A 22148-nucleotide genomic window follows, 5' to 3' on the forward strand; every position below is an offset into this window, starting at 1 on the left:
CATCCTTTTATATATTTGAACATGGCTATCATATCACCCCTTAACCTCCTCTTCTCCAGGCTAAACATGCCCAGCTCCCTTAGCTGTTCCTCATAAGGCATCGTTTCCAGGCCTTTGACCATTTTGGTTGCCCTCCTCTGGACACGTTCCAGTTTGTCAGTGTCCTTCTTGAACTGTGGTGCCCAGAACTGGACACAGTACTCCAGGTGAGGTCTGACCAGAGCAGAATACAGTGGCACTATTACTTCCCTTGATCTAGATGCTATACTCCTATTGATGCGGCCCAGAATTGCATTGGCTTTTTTAGCTGCCGCGTCACACTGTTGGATCATGTCAAGTTTGTGGTCAACCAAGACTCCTAGATCCTTTTCACATGTACTCCTACCAGGCTGCGCTGGGCTCGCTGCTCCTTCAGCTTCAGCTTCCGGCGGTCCTCCAGGGAGAATTCCACGATGGGACGCTGTGGGGAGAAAGGGCAACCTGAGAAGACCAGGAGAGTTGGGCCACCTATTCTCACGGGGGCCTCCAGGTGCCCCCAAGGGAAACTAGCAATGCACTCCAGAAACTGATATTCTATAGCCCTCTCCTCTGTGAATCTGCCCCATCTGGAAGGAACGGGGAGGCGGGGGGAACCTTACCTTCTGGTCCCCAAAGACCTGGGGGTTGTTGTTGAGGTGTCGCAAGGCAGCCAGGGCCTGCTCGTGTTCCTGGAACTCCACAAAGGCATAGCCCAGCGACTGGCCCTTCCCCTTCCCAGGGGGCGCTTTCAGGTCCCGCATCACACGGCACTGGAGAGGGAGAGAGAGAGAGAGAATCGCAGAGCTGGAGGGGAACCAAGGGTCATCCAGTCCAACCCGGGTGGATAAAAATCAATGGGTTAAAAAAAAATATCAGATTTTTTTATTTAAGTTGGATTTTCAAAATAAAATGCTTTTGGAGGAAAAACCTTTCTAAAGGTAGTTTTCCATTTAAGTTACATTATAGTCCAAAGGCTGTTCATCAGGAAATAAGGATTTGTTTTAAGTTTTTCATGTGGGCTAAAACTCAAGCCTGTTTTCTTTTCTTTTTTTTAAAAAAAAGTTTAACCACATCAGTTAACAAACATGGCTAAATATGCTATAATGCTATTGTTAATAACAATTGTTTAAATTGTTATTAAGGAAATGGCTATTTTTCTCCTTCCAATAAAGTACAGCAGAAAATTGTCCAGATTTAAAAGGTTAACTTATTAAACCTCACAATAATTTCATAATTATCTGTCTGTGTATTTCTTAATAGTACAACCAAACCAGTGATTTTTTATATAACTGTAATAACTACCCTGAACATTTATTATTCCAAAAATGAAACCTTCGTCTGGTTGTAAATATTAAGATTATACCAGCAAGAACGAGTCTTTCCGTTAAAAAATCATTTAAATCAAGTCTTACGGACTAGTGATTTAAATCAAGTCTTACTGACTAGTGATTTAATTCGAGATTTAAATCAATTTGCTTTAAATCAAGTCCACCCTGAGTCCAAGGCAGGAATCTCAGCTCAAGCGTCCGTGACAAGGATGAAGCCAGAAGCTCAACAGGTGGCTCTTGGCAGGAGATCTGAGTGACGGGAGCCGTTTTGTCATTTCATCCCCAGCTTTTCCTCCAGGGTGGCGTGGCTGGTTCCCTCCCACCCCTCCCCGCTTAATCCCTGCCACCCCGCTGCGGGGTGGGGCTGCACTGAGAGGCAGGCTCACCTCCTTGAGCCGGAGGCCGGAGCTTCCCTTGGCCGCCTGCAGCATCAGCTTCCGGAGCCGGACGTCGTCAACGCCCTTGGGCAGGTTGTGGACGCAGAGCCTGGTCCGAGACACGAAGATGTTCTGGTCCTTCAGCTTGTGACGCTTCAGCTCCTCAAACTGGGGGAGGGAAAAGGAGGGGTCAACACAGCCTTGCGAGGTGGAGCAGGCAGGCAGGCAGGATGGCTGGGGGGGGGGCAAGGGGGGAAAGCCAGCCCACCACTCTGCTTGGAAGACTCTCCTGCTTTTGCAGGTTATCTCCCGCGTCCATTGTGTTCGGCAGCTGAGCTGGCTTTTCACGGGCTTTTGTTTGATTTGCTCATTGCAAACAGCTGAAGGTCTGTAAATTTTGATAAGAAACCTGGGCGGTTGAATGAATTTTGATTGCAACTGCATACAGGACAGCTGTCTACCAGCTCCATCTGGGACGCAGGCTGAGACCCTACCTGCCTGCAGACTGTCTCGCCAGAGTGGTGCATGCTCTGGTTATCTCCCGCTTGGACTACTGCAATGGGCTCTATGTGGGGCTACCTTGGAAGGTGACCCGGAAACTACAACTAATCCAGAATGCGGCAGCCAGACTGGTGACTGGGAGCAGCCGCCGAGACCATATAACACTGGTCCTGAGAGATCTACATTGGCTCCCAGGATGTTCCCAGGCACAATTCAAAGTGTTGGTGCTGACCTTTAAAGCCCTAAATGGCATCAGCCCAGTATACCTGAAGGAGCGTCTCCACCCCCATCGTTCTGCCCAGACACTGAGGTACAGCGCAGAGGGCCTTCTGGCAGTTCCCTCCTTGCAAGAAGTGACGTTACAGGGAAGCAGGCACAGGGCCTTCTTGGTAGTGGCACCCGCCCTGGAAATAGACAACTATCTAACTTTTAGAAGACATCTGAAGGCAGCCCTGTTTGGAAAAGTTTTTAATGTTTGAAGTTTCAGTGTGTTTTAAATATTCTGTTGGGAGCAGCCCTGAGTGGCTGGGGAAACCCAGACAGATGGGCAGGGTATAAACAATAAATTATTATTATTCTTTCACAGAATCACAGAACTGCAAGATGGGAAGGGATCCCTGATGATCATCTATTCTGACCCCCTGCGATGCAGGAATCGCAGATCTCTCAAGCAGCACCTTGTCCCACACCCCAACTCGGCCGCAGGAGCTCATGCGCCGGTTACTTCACAACAGGATTCCTGCAATGTGCTCTATGTGGGGCTTCCTTCGCGCTTGAGCTAGAAACTGCAGTGCGTGCAGGATGCTGCAGCCAATTGCTGACGAAGGCCTTGCCGATTTCCTACCAGGCCAAGTTACTGTTAGCGTGCAAAGCCCTCAACGGCCCGGGACCACGAGATCGCCTTGTCCCATAGACAATCTCTGGACCACTTCAACTTATGGGATGGGCGCTGCCACTTAATAGCCATTCTATGTTGGCAAGAACTCAATCTTGGAGTGTGGCAGCATCTCCACTTTGGAACTCCCTGCCAATTGATATCAGGCACCAAACACGTTCCAGCGCCTGCTCAAAACATTTGTGTTTAGATGAGCCCACCCAGATGTTTAGAAAGTGTGCAGGGGTTTTGATTTGTTTTAGTCTGCTATCTAGTGGCTTTAACTTTCTGTATGTTGTAAACTTTTCTAGACTTCTATTGTTTTGTAAATTGCTTCGAGGCTTGTTGTTTTCAAACAGCATGTGATTCATAAAGTTCGTATGCCGTTTGAGTGTTAAAAAAAAACCCCACTCAAAGCAGTTTAAAAAAGGATAAAACAATAAAATCAAGAACTGTTTAAAGAATACAAAAGTTTAAAATAGTTGTTGTTTTTTTTTAATTTAACTCCCGTCAACTTCCTAAGCATCTGGGCAGGTTTTCCTAAGCAAGAATGGTTTTAGCAGTAGCTGAAAAGAAGACAGTGAAGTCGCCTTCTGCGTCTCAGCAGGCAGGGAGTTCCAGAGTTGTAAGGGCTGCCACAGTAAACAAATGCAGAACAGGTATCATGTGGGAAATAAACAGGAAAAAAGAAAGAGAGAGAGAGAGAGAGATTCGGCAAATTTATGGCTCTTCACAACTACACAACATGATGACCTCTTGCTATGTGGAGAGTCTGGGGCCTCAGTGGGGCCCTGTGTGCGAGGGGCAGGGATTCAGAAGCAGCAGAGGGCTCCTGTCCATCAGAGACAGGCTAGATGGTCAGCAAACTTTTTTCAGCAGGGGGCCGGTCTACTGTCCCTCAGACCTTGTGGGGGGCTGCATTTTTTTTGGGTGGAAATGAACAAATTCCTACACCCCATAAAGAAACCAGAGATGCATTTTAAATAAAAGGACACATTCTACTCATGTAAAAACACACTGATTCCTGGACCGTATGTGGGCCAGGTTGAGAAGGCGATTGGGCCGCATCCAGCCCCCGGGCTTTAGTTTGCCTACCCATGGGCTAGATTCAGCAGACCCACCTTGGCCTGGCCCAGCAGGGGTCTTCTGGCATCCTTAAGGAGGGAAAGCTTGGAGCTTCTAGGCCAGCCTTTCTCAGCCTTGGGTCCCCAGATGTTGGCCTACAACTCCCATCAGCCCTTGCGAGCAGGACCAGTGGTCAGAGATGATGGGAGTTGTAGTCCCAAGCTTGAGAAAGGCTGAGCTAGACACATACACAGAGAGAGAGAGAGAAAGAGAAAGCGAGAACTTACCCGTGCCCTCTTGGCCAGGTCAGCATCGCTCATCCCCTCGGCAGCTTTTGTGCCAGCACGGATCACTGCAGAGGAAAAAGGAGCATTGAAAAGCAGCACAGAATCACAGACTGGGAAGGGACCCTCCCAGCTCATCTAGCCCAACCCCTCGCAATGCAGGAATCGCGGCTAAAGAACCCCTGACACAGGGCCACCCAACCTCTGCTTAAAAAACTACAAGGTAGGAGAGCCTGCCGCCACCTCAAGCCCCTTCCAGATGGGAATGAACACGCCCCCGTCGCCCTGCACACAAGGCAAGGTGAGCCCAGGTGAATCCATCCCCGCCCAGCCGCCTCCTTCGCACTCACAGCCTTCGCGCGCCAGGTACAAGTTCCGGGTGCCGGTAGGTTTCTTCGTCTTCTGGCTCCGCAGCTGCTGGGCTTCCTCCCGGCTGACGGCCAGGTCCACTCGCAGGCGGCGGCCCCCCAGGTGCAGCCCCCCGCCCTTCGGGGGAGGAGAGACAGTGAGAGGCAGGGAGGCAAGGAAGGGGCACCCACGGGCGCTGCCAGAGACAGGCCGAGCCAGTCCCGGTGGAGGCAGGGGGAACTACCACGCTCCCACCCCACTGGGGGGGAAAAAACCCAACTCTCACCTCGCTCTCATCCTGAGCCACCTGAAGGCATTTCTGGGCAGCTTCCTGGGACAGGAACTGGGCAAAGGCACAGCCTGGTGGTGGGATTTTGGGGAGTGGGGAGGAGAGAGGCATGTTTAGGAAGCTGTCTTACAGTGACCCATGGCATTATAGAATTGTAGACTTGGGAGGGACCTCAAGGAATGCAGGAATCTCAGCTAAACAAATAGTCATACCTCGGGTTAAAGCCGCTTTAGGCTGCGTTTTTTCGGGTTGCGTCCCGCGGCGACCCAGAAGTATCAGAAAGGGTTACTTCCGGGTTTCGCTGCTCGCGCATGCGTTCAAAATGACGTCACACACATGCGCAGAAGTGGCAAATTGCAACCAGGCGCGGGTTGCTTTCTTTTCAGGTTGCGAACGGGCCTCCGGAACGGATCCCATTCACAATCAAGGGTAGCACTGTACCTTGTAACACAGATGCAATAGTTACAACATACAGTGGACACTCGGGTTGCGAATGTGATCGGTGCGGGATGCACGTTCACAACCCATAGCGTTCGCAACCTGCAGTGGGGTGTCTGCGCAAACATGGGTTGTGATTTGGCGCTTCTGTGCACAGCGCGATTTAGTGCTTCTGCGCATGCACGACCGCCAAAACCCAGAAGTAACCCGTTCCGGTACTTCCGGTTTCGGCGCGTCCGTAGCCTGAAAAAACTCAACCTGAAGCGGCTGTAACCCGAGGTATGACTGTGTAGAGCGCGACAGGCTGCGTGGCCATGTTTGTAACAAATGTCTTTACTAGTTCCTTCCTATCATATGAATAAAGTCCAGGATGAACAACTTATACAATCCTTAAGCAAGGTATATAACCTATTTAATTAAATCCAAGGCAGATATATTTCTTCCTTTCTTCATACATTCTTCTTTGAGTTCATATATTACACAGTCCTCGGATGTGGTTAAGGAAAGGTACCCAGAATGTCACGGGCAATACAGCTGATGAGGTTGGCTAGCATGGGTAGCAGACACAGGCAGGATGGCTCAGGCAGCTGGGGAGGGTAGAGGACAGAGCAAGGTTTCTGGATATTTCCTTGTTTCACCCCAAAGGGCTTCCTCAGCTATTAATAAAGGTAAAGGTAAAGGGACCCCTGACCATTAGGTCCAGTCGTGGCCGACTCTGGGGTTGCGGTGCTCATCTCGCTTTACTGGCCAAGGGAGCCGGCGTACAGCTTCCGGGTCATGTGGCCAGCATGACTAAGCTGCTCCTGGCAAACCAGAGCAGTGCACGGAAACACCGTTCACCTTCCCGCCGGAGCGTTACCTATTGATCTACTTGCACTTTGACGTGCTTTCGAACTGCTAGGTTGGCAGAAGCATGGACCGAGCAATGAGAGCTCACCCCGCCAACCTTCTGATCGGCGAGTTCTAGGCTCTGTGGTTTAACCCACAGCGCCAGCCGCGTCCCTTTTCAGCTGTTAATAGTTCTACATAACATAAATATGAACGCATAATAAAATAATAATAATAATAACAACAACAAAAACAATAATAATAATTTATTATTTATACCCCGCCCATCTGGAGGGTTTCCCCAGCTACTCTGGGTGGCTTCCAACAAAATATTAAAATACAATAATATATTAAACATTAAAAGCAAATACAAGGATTAATATTTGATATGTAGAAATTACAAATATAAATCTGTTACATCGTGACTAAAAACAGAGTTCATACATTATTTTGAGCATTATCAAGCATTAGAAGATACAGAGGCTGTAGATACCATCGAAGTGTGTAACAGATTACGTAAGCAATGATTCTTGGACGGTTCTCAATAGTAACGGCCAAGAAAGGAAGAAATATATCTGCGTTGGATTTAATTAAATAGGCATCTCAGCTAAAGCATCCCTGACAGATGGCCATCTAGCCTCTGCTTAAAAACCTCACAGGAAGGAGAGGCCATTATTTGGCACACGCTCATTTTCAACACATTTTCTAATACCAGAAAATTACCAATTCAGTGCTGTATAGTTCATGATAGTAGTGGCCTCTTATATAAAACACAGTTATTGTGCCAATGTGTTCTTGGCAAAAATAAAGGTCAAAATAAGGAGAATGATGTAACCCCAACAATGTTTATGTAAACAGATATAATACAGACCCCCCCGCAGGACGAAAAAAGAGATATTTTTTAGTTGCTACTTTTGAAGCGGAATCTGAACTCAGGTCTCCGAAGACTGCCCCCCCCCTCCCCACCTAATACAAAATTATTCTGGCTCAGTCTGCCCCCCCTCCCCTCCAACCCCCCCCCCCCCGGTCTCAGCCCCATTACCTTTGGAGTGTTCCGTGTCCGGGTGAAGAACGATTCGCACGTACTTCAGATCTCCAAACTGCTCCAGCAGCTCCCCCAGCTCCTCCTCCTCGCTGTCGAAGGACAAATTCCTAGGGGAGGAAGCAGGGGGCACGTGAAGATGCGCCCCACACCCAGGGGGGACAAGAGCGGGTTTGGATCCCAGGGAAAAAACATGTCCGGGGGCCCCCAGCAAGGGTGGACTGGCAAAAAGTCTTTGCACGGGATCAAAAAGAACAGCATGCTTTTGATTTCATGATAATGATAAATATGAAAATATTGTTGTTGTTGTTTATTGAATTTACTGTATTTTTTTGCTCCATAAAACGCACCTAGTTTTTAGAGGGAGAATGCAAGGAAAAAAATATTCTTTAAAGGCAGCGCTGAGCAGAGCCTGTATGCATCCCAGGCTCTGCTCAGCGCTCCCTTTCAGGAGTCGCGAGGAGCATGTGTGTGGCGCTTGCAGGCTTCTCCTCCTCAGGGAAAAGCCCCCAAGAGTCGCACACCCGCTCCGCGCGGCTCTTTAAAGGGAGCGTGGCTCTTGCGGGCTTTTCCAGGAGATGGAGTCCCTTCCTCCACCTCCCGCAAAAGCCAGCAAGAGCTGTGCGAAGCCTCCTCAGGGAGGCGGGTTGAAGCCCCCCCCCCCCGTGCCCTGAAGAGGCTTCACGCGGCTAAGCCAGAAGCTAGAACAGCAAGAGGGAGCACTGCGCAGCGATCCCTCTCGCTGTTCTGGCTTCTGGGATAGCCGCACAGCCTGCATTCTCTCCATAAGACGCACATAAAATCCCCCCTTACTTTTTAGGAGGGGAAAAATGCGTCTTATAGAGCAAGAAATACGGTATATACCGCCCTATACCCAGAGGTCTCAGGACAGTTTGCAGAAAAGATCAACATAAAAACCACAATATTTATATAATCAAAATAAAAGCAACAACCCAATAACACCCCCTCTTTACCTGTTGAGAATATTAAGATCTTAAGGGCTAGAATCAACAACAGAAGCACTCACATGATCGCTGCTGAACGAACCTGACACTGGTTAAACTTGTGTTGATTTTTTAGGAAAATATAAATATTTGCACCTGTTGAGAATGTTAAGATCCTAAGGGTTAGCATCAATGATATTCCAACCCCCCGCGATGCAGAATGTTAGGATGGAATGACCCCAGCCTGTTTTCCCTTCCTTCCCATATGGTATTACATATGTCTACAGATAGATATTTTGCTGTGAGTCACTTGGAGACGTTCAGATGACAAGCAGCTAATCAGCTTAAAAAATAGTAAGGAGAAACAGCCATAAATGTACGTTGGAGCAGGGTTCTCTAAGCCCCGTAGGGATGCAGAAGGAGCAGGGCAGCAGCCTCCTGGCTTCTCTCCCAAGGCAATGCTGAGCCCATGGCCTCCGCCCACCTGATGAAGACGGTCCTTCCTTCGGTGACGTCTGATGGGAGCTTCTGGACTTTTTTCCGCTTCGAAGGGACGTCAGCTTCTGGAACGGGAGCAGACCGGGGAGAGGGAAATCATGAGCAAGGTGTTCTCCAAAGGCAAGAGCAGGCCACAGAATGGTTGGAAGGGACCCCGAGGGTCATCCACTCCAACCCTCAGCAACGCAGAAATCTTTGGTAAATACTATTACTATGCCACTCTCACTGGGCAAGGTGGCAGTGCCCAGTCTCCAAAGTCCAAGGCAGAGGAGCCCCAAGTTCCCAGCAGAGGCCATGAAATTTCACGTGGGGGCTGGCAGCTTTCGGAAAGAGAAACGCTGGGTTGAAATTGATTTTTTAACCAGACCCCACAGGTCTTTCCTGGCGCTCCTTTCAGGCGCCAGCTTTTTAAGGGTTTGCCACCTGCCCTGGCATCCAACCCCTCACAAACGGCAAAACCAACCTTCTTCATCTTCCTCGTCGTTGTCATCTTCTTCCTCCTCCTCCTCATCAGACCTCATGGCTTTGCCAGGCTCCCCCTCTTCTTCATCGGAGTCCTGAGTCTCTTCCTCCTCCTCCTCCTCCTCCTCCTCGCTATCTGCAGGCGGTGGAGCGAGCTGCTCAAAGTACCTGTCCACGAAATGACGCAAGGAAAGAGCGGTCAGAAGCAGGCAGCTGAACTCTGCATCCAAAGGGCTTAATTCTGGGGTTCTGGAATCTCGGAGCTGGCTGGATTTGGGCAGAGGGAGGAAGCCAGAGGCAGCCCTGCCGCTTCCTGCTGGCAGAGAGAGAGCAGGGATTTGGTGTTGGGATGCGTCCAAGGAAACAGGGGCAATTGGCAGGCCCCAGCCCACTGGCCAGCAGCGGGGCGAACTCCGGTCCTTGGTTCTGCATCAAACTGCGACTCAGAGCTTCAGAAGCCTTTCAGAAGCTGAGCATGCAAGAAAGAGATAAGAACTCTTTGTAACGGAAGGGCAGAGAGAGGCATATGTAAAGCGTATTTACAAGCAGTTTATTCAGCATCAGGACAAAGGAAAAACATGTCTGCTGCCCTTCGTGTCCAAGCAAAAAGCACAAGCGAATGCTATACACAACGGACGTTCCCAGCAGGCTGTGCTGGAATGTAAACAGGCATGTGATATACAACAACTCCACATATCTGTTCCGCTTAGGGTGGAACGGAACATCGATATCCTAACACACAGAGGGCACAGGGGGCAGCTTAGTGTGCCCCCGCCCCCGATCCCCATGTCAGCAGCAGAGTGAGCCCGTCCTGGGTCCTCCGGAGCAAGCCCCTTGCGCTCACCTGCCCTGCCTTGCTGGCTCAGCAGGCTCTGAACTTTCGTCTTCCAGATTGTCGCCGCCGCCGCCGCCGCCAGCCTGAGTTGTGTCCGCTTGCTGGGCCTGGCTTTGCTTCTTCTTCTCCTGGACCCCTGGTTGGGGGAGAGAGGCAAAGAAGCAGGAGGGTGAGATGCCTCTGCCCAGTTTCTCTCAAGGAAGACGCCCATTTCTAGCTTCACCCATTAATCCTGGCAAATCTCGCCCTTGCTGAGTCCTGCTTGCTGGTTTCCCATAATAGGCGCCCGGTTGGTCCCTGTGAGAAGAGGAGGCTGGAGTAGATGGGCCCCCTTTGGCCTGACCCAGAGGGGGAATCTTGGGTTCTCGTGAAAAGCCATGCCAGGGAGGTCCCCGCGGCCAGATCCCAAACGAGCCACAGAGCAAAGAAACAGGATTCCAAACGAAGGAGCCACACCTGCAAAGCCTCGACTGGGCAGGAATTGGAACAGAAGGAGGAGGCTTTCTAAGGGCACAACGGCTGGCAGGAGAAAGACCCTGTCAGAACATGGCGCTTCTGATGCCCAGAGATCTGCCCTGGTTGCCCAGTAGCTACCAGGCCAATGCCAAGGGCTTACTATTAGTCCGTAAGGCCCTTCGCAACGCGGGACCCGTGAGATCACCTGACCCAGAGACACACAACTAATAATAATAATAATTCATTATTTATACCCCGCCCATCTGGCTGGGTTTCCCCAGCCACTCTGGGCAGCTTCCAACAAAATATTAAAATATAATAGTCTGTTAAACATTAAAAGCTTCCCTAAACAGGGCTGCCTCCAGACCACTCCCATTCACAGAATAGGCCCTGTTAAAAGTGCCACGTAAAATCCATTCCATGTTTTGTAGGAACTGAAGCGTTGAGTGTGGCTCGGCCTTCACTTTGGAACTCCCTGCCTCTTGACACGCTGCGCTCTTTTCAGCGCCTGCTGGAAACGTTCTTGTTTAGACAAGCCCGCCCAGATGCTTAGAAATCTGGTGCAAATTTTAACCTGTTTTTAGTCTACTGTCATTTCAGCTCGTCTAAAGTCATGAATTATTGCTGTTATTTTTTCAATGATGATTTTGTTCTTTTATCCACTCTGATGGTTGTTGTTGTTTTTTTAAAAAAGAAAAGAATCAAAGAGTGCATACATGTTGTGAATAATAATAATTTATTATTTCTACCCCACCCATCTGGCTGGGTTTCCCTAGCCACTCTGTGCGGCTTCCAACAAAAGATTAAAAATACATTTATGAAATGAATAAGCAAGAGGGCACTCCCCTTCCATGCTTGCTTCTGAAGGTCAGCTCTGCTCTCAGAACCAGACAGTTTCACACCGTTTCACACAGGCAATTGCCTGGCTACAAAGACTCAGGACAAATGTCCCCCTGCCACTCTCAGCCGGTTGGCCTGAGGTCAAGGTTGGGCCTCTTCACCCGCCACTCAACAGCACACACACAGAGGGAGGCCGCCTGCCTGAGATGCCCAGAGCAGGATGACTCCTGCCCCGGAGCCACTCACCTGCCGGAGATGCCACTGCCTGCATCGCTTGGTACTTCTCCCGGGCCACAGCCCAGTCCACGGCCACCGGGCGCTCTGCGGAGGGAAAGGAAGCTCTGAGGCTGGCTTGGCAAGGGGGCAGCGCAGCTACAAATCCCAGGGACCGAAATCCCATTCGTAAGAACTCAACTGTTTAGTGTGGCAGCCCCTACCCTCTGGAACTCCCTGCCTCTTGACACCAGCCTTCGCTGTACAATTATTGGCACCTGCTAAAACTGTTTAGACAGGCCTGTCCAGATGCTTAGAAAATGGAGGTAATTTTAATCTGTTTTAGTATTTTAACTTTCCTATGTTTTAAAGGAGGGTTGAAATCCCCATGCCAAAAAATGTTCGTGTTTCATATTTTTGTAAACCACTTTGAGGGCTTTTTTTTTTTTTTTACAATCAAGCGGTGTGCAAATTATATGAAATAAAAAGTCATGGTTAACACTGAGTTAAAAACAAAAGAGGAATGTAAATGGGTAAAACTGATGGTAACTGCAGCCAAACAGGTTATAGCAAGTAATTGGAAAAATGCAGAAGAGCTAGGGGTGAACCAATGGAGGAAAAAACTGAATAATATTATAATTTTAGAATTTCTAACTGTGAAAATTCACAGAATGAAAGGGTTTAAGGTCAGTGAGAAAGGGGAGGATTGGTTTGAGAAGATATTGAATTATTTGGGTGGGTTTGAACAATTTGGGGCAATTAAAATGTTAAAAGTTAAATAAACCTTGTGGATGGAGGAGCGTTAACATGTATAAAATTGTACATATGGTTGATTTGAATATGTTATTATTGATTATGTATACCCAATGTATCAGCTGCCTGGGAGGTTCCACTGTTTGTGTTTTGGTTCTTGGTAAAAAATTAAAAAACTTTTTTAAAAAAGTCATGGTGTCTGTGTGTTTGCGGAGGAGAGCCGAAGTCAGTCAGCCCCGCTGCCTGAACACCCCCTGCATATTCAGATCTCCTGCGGATGTTCTAGCATTCCCAGCACAAGAGGACCAGCAAGGGAGTCAGCGGTGGGGAATGGGGAGAGCGTCAGACTAGGACCCGGGAGACCAGGGTTCAAATCCCTCCTGCTCGGCCATGAAGCTCGCTGGGTGTGACTTTGGGCCAGTCGCTGAATCTCAGCCTGACCTACCTCACAGGGTTGTTGTGGGGATTCAGTGAGGAGGCAGAGAAGCATGTGTGCCGCCTCGAGCTCCTTGCAGAAAAAGGTGGGATATCAAGAGCAATAGATGAACGAGTATTATCTCGCCTGACCCTCCGCACAGGCAGCCCCCATCCGACATAAACACCCAGAGAGGACCTCAAATCACCCGGCTCCTTTTAAGAAAGCGCCAGACTCACCCTTGATCTCCTTCATGTTCATCCCCTTCAGGGCCTTCCCTGCTTCCAGGACGTTCTTGAACTGCACAAAGGCAAAGCCACGCATCTTTCCATCTGGAAGCGACAGGAAAGCAACTTAATTCTGACTATTTTAAAATAATATTAGTAGCCTGCGCATGGGATTCCACTTATAGGGAGACAAGAGGAGCAGCCAGAGCCATAACCAAGAAGCCAGGTGGGACTTCATTCTTCAGCGAGAGCAGGACCAAGATGGCGACTGAGACAGCAGCCTAGTCAGAGCTCCCGCCTTCCATTAAGCTTTCAAGTAGTTTTTAGCCACTTCCTAATTCTAATTTTGGGACGCAGGTGGCGCTGTGGGTTAAAGCCTCAGCGCCTAGGACTTGCCGATCGAAAGGTCGGAGGTTCGAATCCCTGCGGCGGGGTGCGCTCCCGCTGCTCGGTCCCAGCGCCTGCCAACCTAGCAGTTCGAAAGCACCTCCGGGTGCAAGTAGATAAATAGGGACCGCTTACCAGCGGGAAGGTAAACGGTGTTTCCATGTGCGGCTCTGGCTTGCCAGAGCAGCGATGTCACGCTGGCCACGTGACCCGGAAGTGTCTCCGGACAGCGCTGGCCCCTGGCCTCTTAAGTGAGATGGGCGCACAACCCCAGAGTCTGTCAAGACTGGCCCATACGGGCAGGGGTACCTTTACCTTTACCTTTAATTCTAATTTTATATTTTTAACGTTTTACTGGCTGCCTCATCACCTCTCCTTGTTTTTAGTTTATTGTTTTATTGTTTTACTGCTCAGACCCAGAAAGCTCGTGAGGCGGTTGGTCGTTAGTCTTTCTCTCGAAGCCTCCGTTTCCTTGCTAGGCTTCACAACTCCCAAAAGACCCAGGAGGGCTTCCTGCATCTAGAAGGACATGCTGAGGCGTTGGAGGGGTCTCCGGAGTTGAAGGAGACCACAGACGCCCACAACAGCGTTCCCTCCCCATGGAGAGAATGCCTGACTTCGGGAGTGATCCTGCGGCAGACGCTCCAAAGAGAAGAGGCGTCTGGTATCTGCAAGCACGGTTGGTCCCCCGGAAAAGCTATCAAAACATAGGTAATTAAGCATAAATCTTACGGCAGCTAGAGGCTTCTTTGAGCTGGAAGCTGTACAAAGGACTGGGAGTTCAACCGAAGCGAATGGAAAGATAGCTGAGTTTAACCAGACGCTTAATTAATGCAAGAGAAAGAGGTCAAACCCATTGCATTTTGAAATACAACCCAGGAAAAACAAGGTGGAGAAGAGAATTACAATTATATTGTTTTACAACAGCTTGCATGGACTGCTGTAATATCAAATCAAGAAAGAAATAAGGGGGGAAAGACTAAAAGGCGAACTATTCCTTTAATATATTGGAGAATGTTTGTGAGAGAATGTTGACAGAGCCTGAACCCCCGACGGAGCTAATGAACCGAGGTGAGACTTTTACCAACTCATTCTTCAGCTTAAGACGGCGGACAGCAGAAACATGAGCCAGTCAGTGCTCCAATCTCCGATGTTTGGAACTCCTAGTTCCAAAGGGAAACGCAGTGATCCATGAATGGCTCGGGATAATCCAGGACAGGTGTGCAGTTTAAATGGAATGCTACCTTCCTCCCCCAGTAGCGCCCCACTGGCCCTTTCCCACCAGGCCACCTGGCCATACCTGGTTTCTTGGGGATGGTAGTTTCCAGCACTGTGCCAAACTGAGAAAAGGCAGCCTTCAGGTCATCTTCTGTGCACTAAGGAGAGAAGAAACGAGACCAATGGCAGAAGTCATCACAGTGCTTTGTGTATTTTTCAAAAACTCCAAGTCTTAGGAAGGATCTGGGCTGCTGCTCCAATGTTCTGTGAGCAGACTGTGCTCTCTGGTGGGAAATCCAAGAGCGGGGCGTGGGGCTCCTATTACTGCTCCATTAAATGGAGCGCTCAGCTGTGATTTACACCAAATTACACAAAACAAATGAAATACCATGAAAATCCCTGAAACGAGAAGCAATGGACTAGAAATATTATCTTATAGAAATAAACTAAATAATAAAAATCAAAAAGTTTAAGGGAAAAATTAGAAAAACCTAGAATTGAACAAAGCCTTAATGGGATGACGGCTACGAACCTCGTTTCACTGAAATATTCAGTTTCCTCAGAAGGAAATAGAGAAATCGTAACCTTAAATGACCAAATTCAAAGAAAGTGGGTAAAACTCCCCAAAATTCTGAAGTATTATAATCCTAGCTCGACCTAGGTGAAGCAAAGCGCAGTAATAAAGGAATGAGGACTCAAAGGTACAGTTTCTAAAACTGAGTTTACAAAAAAGGTTTGAAAACCTAATTAGCAAGTTTTAGACAAAGCCCAACTTGAAGAAAGCCAAGCACAGTAATAAAGAGTTGAGGACTCAGCTGTGAAAATTTTAGTATTGCCTTTACAAAAAGGTTTATAAAACCTAAATGGCACAAATTCAAAGAAAGGAATACCAGATAAGCTGTTTTAGATTTTAAACAAACTCAAGAACAGGGCTGAAACGCTCCCATGGTGTAGATGTTACTGCTGATGTGAAAGACTGATTTACACCAAAAAGCTGCTAAGAAATGGACAGCTGGATGGCCATCTCTCGGGGAGTTGGACTAGATGACCCTGGGGTGGGCCTTTACAACTCTACGATTCTGCGAAACAGCATTACGTCAGTGCTCTGAATCTCAGACAGGAGTGCCGTGAAAGATTAACCCTGCCAGTGCACTTTTAACGGCCTCGTTCCAAGAAAAGAATGGGGGTGGCTCAGAAAGAGAACCCCAGCCCCATCAAAGAAGCAGGCGTTTCCCCTGCCTTCGGCTTGTACCTTGAAGCTCAGATTGCGAATGATCAGCCTGGCTTTTTTCGAGGCTCCTTTTGCCTTTGGGGGCTTCTTCCCTCGCTGGGGGGCCTCAGAGGCACCTGGAACCAAAGCAAATGGGACACGGCAAGGACAATGGCACACTAAGAACACAGCGGAGGAATCATCACGAGGCACAAGTGCTGATGCGCTCAGGTCACACCCACAAGCCTCCCATGGGCCCAAGCATCTGGCTGGCCAGTCTGAGAACAGGAGGCTGGACTGGACGGGTCTGGGGTCTGCAAGGACCGGGGACTGTAATAAGACTGAGCTTGCTTCTAATTTAAGGCCATGTCTCTCTTACAGAGTCAGCACGAAGATGGGCGAAAAGGGTGAAGGAAGTATGGAAAGTGTGAGGGTTTTTGACTAGCAATGCTGCTTCCCTGTGTTCTCCCCACGAAGCTATTTATTATTATTATTATTATTATTATTATTATTATTATTATTATTATTATTTGTACACCGCCCTATACCCGGAGGTCTCAGGGCGGTTCACAAACAAAATCATCATATATAAAATCAAATTAAAATCAAGAACCCAATAAAAGAAACCCAAAAGAGCCACATTCTAAAAGGGTATTGGATGTTAATCAGATCAACCAAAGGCCTGGTTAGAAAGGAAGGTTTTTGCCTGGTGCATAAAGGTGTGTAATGAAGGCGCCAGGCAAACTTCCCTGGGGAGAGCATTCCACAGATGGGGAGCCACTGCAGAGAAGGCCCCGTTCTCGTGTTGCCACCCTCCGGACCACTCGAGGAGGAGGCACACGAAGGAGGGCATCAGAAGATGATCTCAAGGTCTGGGTAGGTTCATATGGAAAGAGGCAGTCCTTGTGGTCCTGAGCCGTTTATTTATTGTGGTTTCTTATTAACCAGATGTGAGAACCTTGCCATACCTACAAAAGATGTTAACTTCTGTATGTAAGCTGAACAGTCTATAGATCAGCTCAGAAGAGAGTCTGGCTGGTGGAGGTCTTCTCCAACCCAACTGCCTTGTCTTGCTCAACAGGGTCTTGAGGAGGTGGGAGGATTATTTTTTTCTTCTGCAATTGGATGTGACCCCCTTTGGTCTGATCCAGCAGCCACTCTTCTGATGTGCTTATGAGAACCTCCTGTCAAAAGCCCGGGAATTCCTTCCAGTAGCACCTTAGAGACCAACTCAGTTTGTTATTGGTACAGTGGTGCCCCGCAAGACGAACGCCTCGCAAGACGGAAGACCCGCTAGACGAAAGGGTTTTCCGTTTTGGAGGCGCTTTGCAAAACGAATTTCCCTATGGGCTTGCTTCGCAAGACAAAAATGTCTTGCGAGTTCCTGCGGGGTTTTTTCCCTCCCCTCCCCCCTTTTCCTAAGCCGCTAAGCCGCTTATCGGCTGATCCGCTGATAAGCCGCTTAACAGCTGATCGCTAAAAGCCGCTAAACCGCTAATAGCGCTAATCCGCTAAGCTGTCAATGGGCTTGCTTCACAAGACGAAAAAACCGCTAGACGAAGAAACTCACGGAACGGATTAATTTCGTCTTGCGAGGCACCACTGTATGAGCTTCTGTGTGCATGCATACTTTTTCAGATGCGTGTGCATGCACACTTCTTCTTCAGGTATCTGAAGATGTGTGCATGCACGTGAAAGCTCATACCAATAACAAACTTAGTTGGTCTCTAAGGTGCTACTGGAAGGAATTTTTTTATTTTGTTTGGAGCAGGAGAGAAACTCCAGCAGACAAGGCATCTTCTCCCTTTACAAGCAGCCAGGCAGGACGGGCAAAGCGTAAAGGCGCTGCTGGAGAGGCGAGTGAAGGCAAGGAACAATCGGCTCCTCTGCCAGCTCCACCAACAGTCCTCCTCTTCATACATATAGGCCAGATTTGTATTTTAACAACTTGCCTGGTAGCCACAGCTGTCTAGGAATCCCATACAGGCCATTAAGTGGCAGTGAATAGACCGTTCCATCCCTCCTCGGCCTGCCAGCTCACCTGGTTGCTCTGCTGTTTGTGGAGGGGGTGGGGAGTCAATTCCTTCATAGCCAGCATAGGAAACAAGGAGGTTATTGGAGGGGAGGCAGGTGGCTGCATCCCTCAGTCCGCCTGACAGGAATCCCTTTTCTTGCCTGTTAAGTGGCAAGGAGCCTACACTTCCCTGCTGGCTGCAGAGGCAGTTTGTTCGACTGCAGAGGTATAACTGGGAATGTCTTGGTCTCCAAGGTGCTACTGGACAATTTTTCATTTTATTTATTGGGAATGTTTTGGAATTGTGTACTGTAAGGAAATCAAAACCCATCTTCTGGACTGTGAGAACATGTCCGAAAGGGTGCTGGAAGCCTCGAAGGCAGCGCAGGGTCATGTGGGACCAAAGACAAGCCTCTTCCGTCTTTCTAACTGCGTTCAGCAAAACTGGCGCTAAGCGTCAACAGCAGCGCACAGAAAATTCCGGCACCCCATACAAAACAAGACTTTGAACTTACCTTCTTTCTTCTTTCCTTTCTGCCGTGGCTTCGGATTAGCAAGGGCTACTGTGATCTTGCGTTTCCCAAAGGCTATGATCTCCTGGATGGCTCTCTGAGCATCTTCCGGCAAGGAGAAAGTGACAAAGCCAAACCCACGACAGGTTTTCTTGCCTATCCAACAGATTTAAAGGCATATTAATATTATTATGACTGGCTAAGCTTATTAAACTCCTTTTCCCGCTGCAAGGTGTCTTTCCAAATAACAACAACAACAACATAGAGCAAAGGTCAGCAACTTGGCCAGGGAACAAAGATCACATATAAGATCGGAAAAGCCATGTCACTCCACCCACCCCGTAATTCAAGAAAAAGGCTGGGGGGGAGGGGAGTTAGGTAGATAACCAAAACCATACAAAATACCATACAAAAAGCATGGGTTCATATGAAAAAAGATGTGTCGTTTGAAGGAGATGCCATTGCAACCTAATGCCAACTGGTTCTACAGTAGTAGCTCTACTTACGAATGCAATCCGTTTCGGGGTACCGTTTGCACCTTGAAAAGTCTGTAAGCAGAGTGCCGCTACTGCACATGCACAAAGTGTGATAGGGTGCTTCTGCACCTGCACGCGCAGCAAACCCGGAAGTAAACACTTTGCCACATTCATAATCTGAAAAGCTGCAATGTGCAGCGCAGCCAGGAAAGATGCCTTGTTGGGGAGGCTCATTCGGGTGCCAGGTGGGCTCCGTGACTGGTGGTGGTGCCAGCGGTCAATAATAATAATCATCAGTGATTTTTTTCGGGGGGGGGGGGGGGGACAACGACGACAAAGTGGTATGCATACCCATAAACATTTTGTGACTCTAAGTTTGGCCTCATTGAGGGGCAGTATTTCAATATGAATAGGAAAATGAGTGTACCCCTAAACATTATTTTTAGAAAAAAGCAACAATAATAGTAGTAGTAGTAATAATAGTAATAATATTAGGGGTGCAGCACTGCCAGGAAAGATGCCGTGTTGGGGGGGCTCAATCTGGTGCCAGGTGGGCTCCATGATCCACTGGTAGTCCTGACTGGTGGTGCCAGCGGTTAATAATAATAATAATAATAATGTTTTTCTTCCTCGAGGGACACAGGTGTACGCATACCCCTCAACATTTTGTGAATCTAAGTTTGGCCTCATTGAGGGGTGGTATTTGAATAGGAGTAGGAAAATGAGAGTTGTTGTTGTTGTTGTTTAGTCGTGTCCGGCTCTTCGTGACCCCCTGGACCAGAGCACGCCAGGCTCTCCTGTCTTCCACTGCCTCCCGCAGTTTGGCCAGACTCATGTTTTTAGCTTCGAGAACACTGTCCCACCATCGCGTCCTCTGTCGTCCCCTTCTCCTTGCGCCCTCCATCTTTCCCAGCATCAGGGTCTTTTCCAGGGAGTCTTCTCTTCTCAGGAGGTGGCCAAAGTCTTGGAGCCTCAGCTTCAGGATCTGTCTTTCCAGTGAGCACTCAGGGCTGATTTCCTTAAGAATGGGGAGGTTTGATCTTCTTGCAGTCCATGGGACTCTCAAGAGTCTCCTCCAGCACCAGAATTCAAAAGCATCAATTCTTTGGCGATCAGCCTTCCTTATGGTCCAGCTCTCACTTCCATACATCACTACTGGGAAAACCAGAGGTTGAACTATATGGACCTTTGTTGGCAAGGTTTTTTAAGATGCTGTCTAGGTTTGCCATCGCCTTTTCCCAAGGAGCAGGCGTCTTTTAATTTCATGGCTGCTGTCACCATCTGCAGTGATCATGGAGCCCAAGAATGTATAATCTTTCACTGCCTCCATTTCTTCCACTGGTGATGGGACCAGTGACCATGATCTTCGTTTTTTTGATGCTGAGCTTCAGACCATATTTTGCGCTCTCCTCTTTCACCCTCAGCAAGAGGTTCTTTGAAAGGGACGCGGGTGGTGCTGTGGGTTAAACCAGAGCCTAGGGCTTGCCGATCAGAAGGTCGGCGGTTCGAATCCCTGCGACGGGGTGAGCTCCCGTTGCTAGGTCCCTGCTCCTTCCAACCTAGCAGTTCGAAAGCACACCTCAAAGTAAGGTAAAGGTAAAGGTACCCCTGCCCGTACGGGCCAGTCTTGACAGACTCTGGGGTTGTGCGCCCATCTCACTTAAGAGGCCAGGGGCCAGCGCTGTCCGGAGACACTTCCGGGTCACGTGGCCAGCGTGACATCGCTGCTCTAGCCAGAGCCAGAGCCAGAGCCAGAGCCACACACGGAAACGCCGTTTACCTTCCCGCCGGTAAGCGGTCCCTATTTATCTACTTGCACCCGGAGGTGCTTTCGAACTGCTAGGTTGGCAGGCGCTGGGACCGAGCAGCGGGAGCGCACCCCGCCGCAGGGATTCGAACCGCCGACCTTTCGATCGGCAAGCCCTAGGCGCTGAGGTTTTAACCCACAGCGCCACCTGCGTCCCCTACACCTCAAAGTGCAAGTAGATAAATAGGTACCACTCCGGCGGGAAGGTAAACGGCATTTCCGTGCGCTGCTCTGGTTCTCCAGAAGGGGCTTTGTCATGCCGGCCACATGACCCAGAAGCTGTAAGCCAGATGAGCACCGCAACCCCAGAGTCAATCACAACTGGACCTAATGGTCAGGGGTCCCTTTACCTTTACCTAAGAGGTTCTTTAATTCCTCCTCACTTTCTGCCAGCAAGGTTGTGTCACCCCTCCCTAAACATCTTTTGGGGATGACAAAGAACTGCCTAGAACAAGGGGTCCCCGCGGGGTCATCTAGCCCAGCCCAACCTCAGAGGAGGGGCGAGGGTGGGGCAGTCCCTCGTGGGCCGCGGGGGGGGGGTGGTCACTCAAAGTCAAGTGTGTGGAAGTGCCCCTTCCCCCCCCCGGCCCCGGCCCCGCTCACCGGGCTCCGTCACGGCCACCGCCCGCCGCACGGGCCCCGCCCGGCCGAACTCCCTCTCCAGCTCGGCGGCGCAGGCCGAGGGCGGCAGGCCCCGCACCAGCACCGTCCGACCAGCGCCCGCCTTCGCCGCCTTCGCCGCCATGGCCCCGCCGACTCCCCTCCACTCGCCCAGCACGTTAGGCCAGCCTGGGCGCCGCCATGTTGGGTCCGCCGCTGAAAAGGGCCCGGCCGGAAACGCGGCCCGGCGCGCGCGAGTTCCTTCCGGAAGTGGGGTGGGCGCGGAGGGAGAGCGCCCTCTGCCGGAGAGGAGGAAACGAGGGAGGTTGCTAGTCTCTCTGCGCACGCGCGGAGGGTCCTGGGTCCTGGGAACACGCCGCGCGCGCCCCCGCTTCGCCTTGCAAGCCATGTGCGCGCGCGTTTTATTAAAATTATTGCAAGAACTGTCTTTGGGCGGGGAAAACGAATTTCCAGTGTGTTTGGTGGCACGGAAGAGGGAGGAAGCTCGTTCTCTCCTGCTCTGGGTGGTAGGACTCGAACTCAGGGCTTCCAGTTGCAAGCATGCAGATTCCAACTAAATAGCCAGAAAAAAAACTTTCTGATTGTAAAAGCTGTTTGGCAGTGGAACAGACTCCCTCAAGAGGTGGTGGACTCTCCTTCCTTGGAAGTTTTTAAACAGAGTTTGGATGGCGATCGGCAGGCCAGATTTCGGTTGCATAAGTCATGCGGCCCTTGATATGTCCAGCTGTCCTTTGTCCACAACAAATGGTCGCTGTTTTTTGTGTGTTGAATATATGCTATATGGTCATTAATGGACCTAATCGGTATCTAAAGCCATTTGCACATAACAAAATATGTATTTTATCAAAGTAATTGTTGAAAAGTCCAT

General features: G+C 49.5%; 1 protein-coding gene across 1 annotated transcript in view; it reads right to left on the reverse strand.

Annotated features, from left to right (window-relative positions):
• The window catches only part of RBM28 (RNA binding motif protein 28), a 34286-nt gene extending 12863 nt beyond the window's left edge, over nt 1-21423 (reverse strand). The window contains exons 1-16 of the mRNA XM_079992425.1: nt 21263-21423; nt 18380-18532; nt 15893-15987; nt 14723-14798; nt 13048-13140; nt 11674-11748; nt 10141-10267; nt 9298-9464; nt 8821-8899; nt 7393-7502; nt 5082-5155; nt 4798-4933; nt 4451-4515; nt 1733-1891; nt 639-788; nt 386-460 (exon numbers count right to left, since the gene is read on the reverse strand). Coding sequence (XP_079848551.1) covers nt 386-460; nt 639-788; nt 1733-1891; nt 4451-4515; nt 4798-4933; nt 5082-5155; nt 7393-7502; nt 8821-8899; nt 9298-9464; nt 10141-10267; nt 11674-11748; nt 13048-13140; nt 14723-14798; nt 15893-15987; nt 18380-18532; nt 21263-21404 — 1776 coding nt within the window. The 5' untranslated portion in view covers nt 21405-21423. The remainder of the gene's footprint in view (nt 1-385; nt 461-638; nt 789-1732; nt 1892-4450; nt 4516-4797; nt 4934-5081; nt 5156-7392; nt 7503-8820; nt 8900-9297; nt 9465-10140; nt 10268-11673; nt 11749-13047; nt 13141-14722; nt 14799-15892; nt 15988-18379; nt 18533-21262) is intronic.
• Nucleotides 21424-22148: the final 725 nt, after the last annotated feature.

This window comes from Podarcis cretensis (genome assembly GCF_951804945.1).
Source record: "Podarcis cretensis genome assembly, chromosome: 10".
NCBI classification, from domain to species: Eukaryota; Metazoa; Chordata; class Lepidosauria; order Squamata; family Lacertidae; genus Podarcis; species Podarcis cretensis.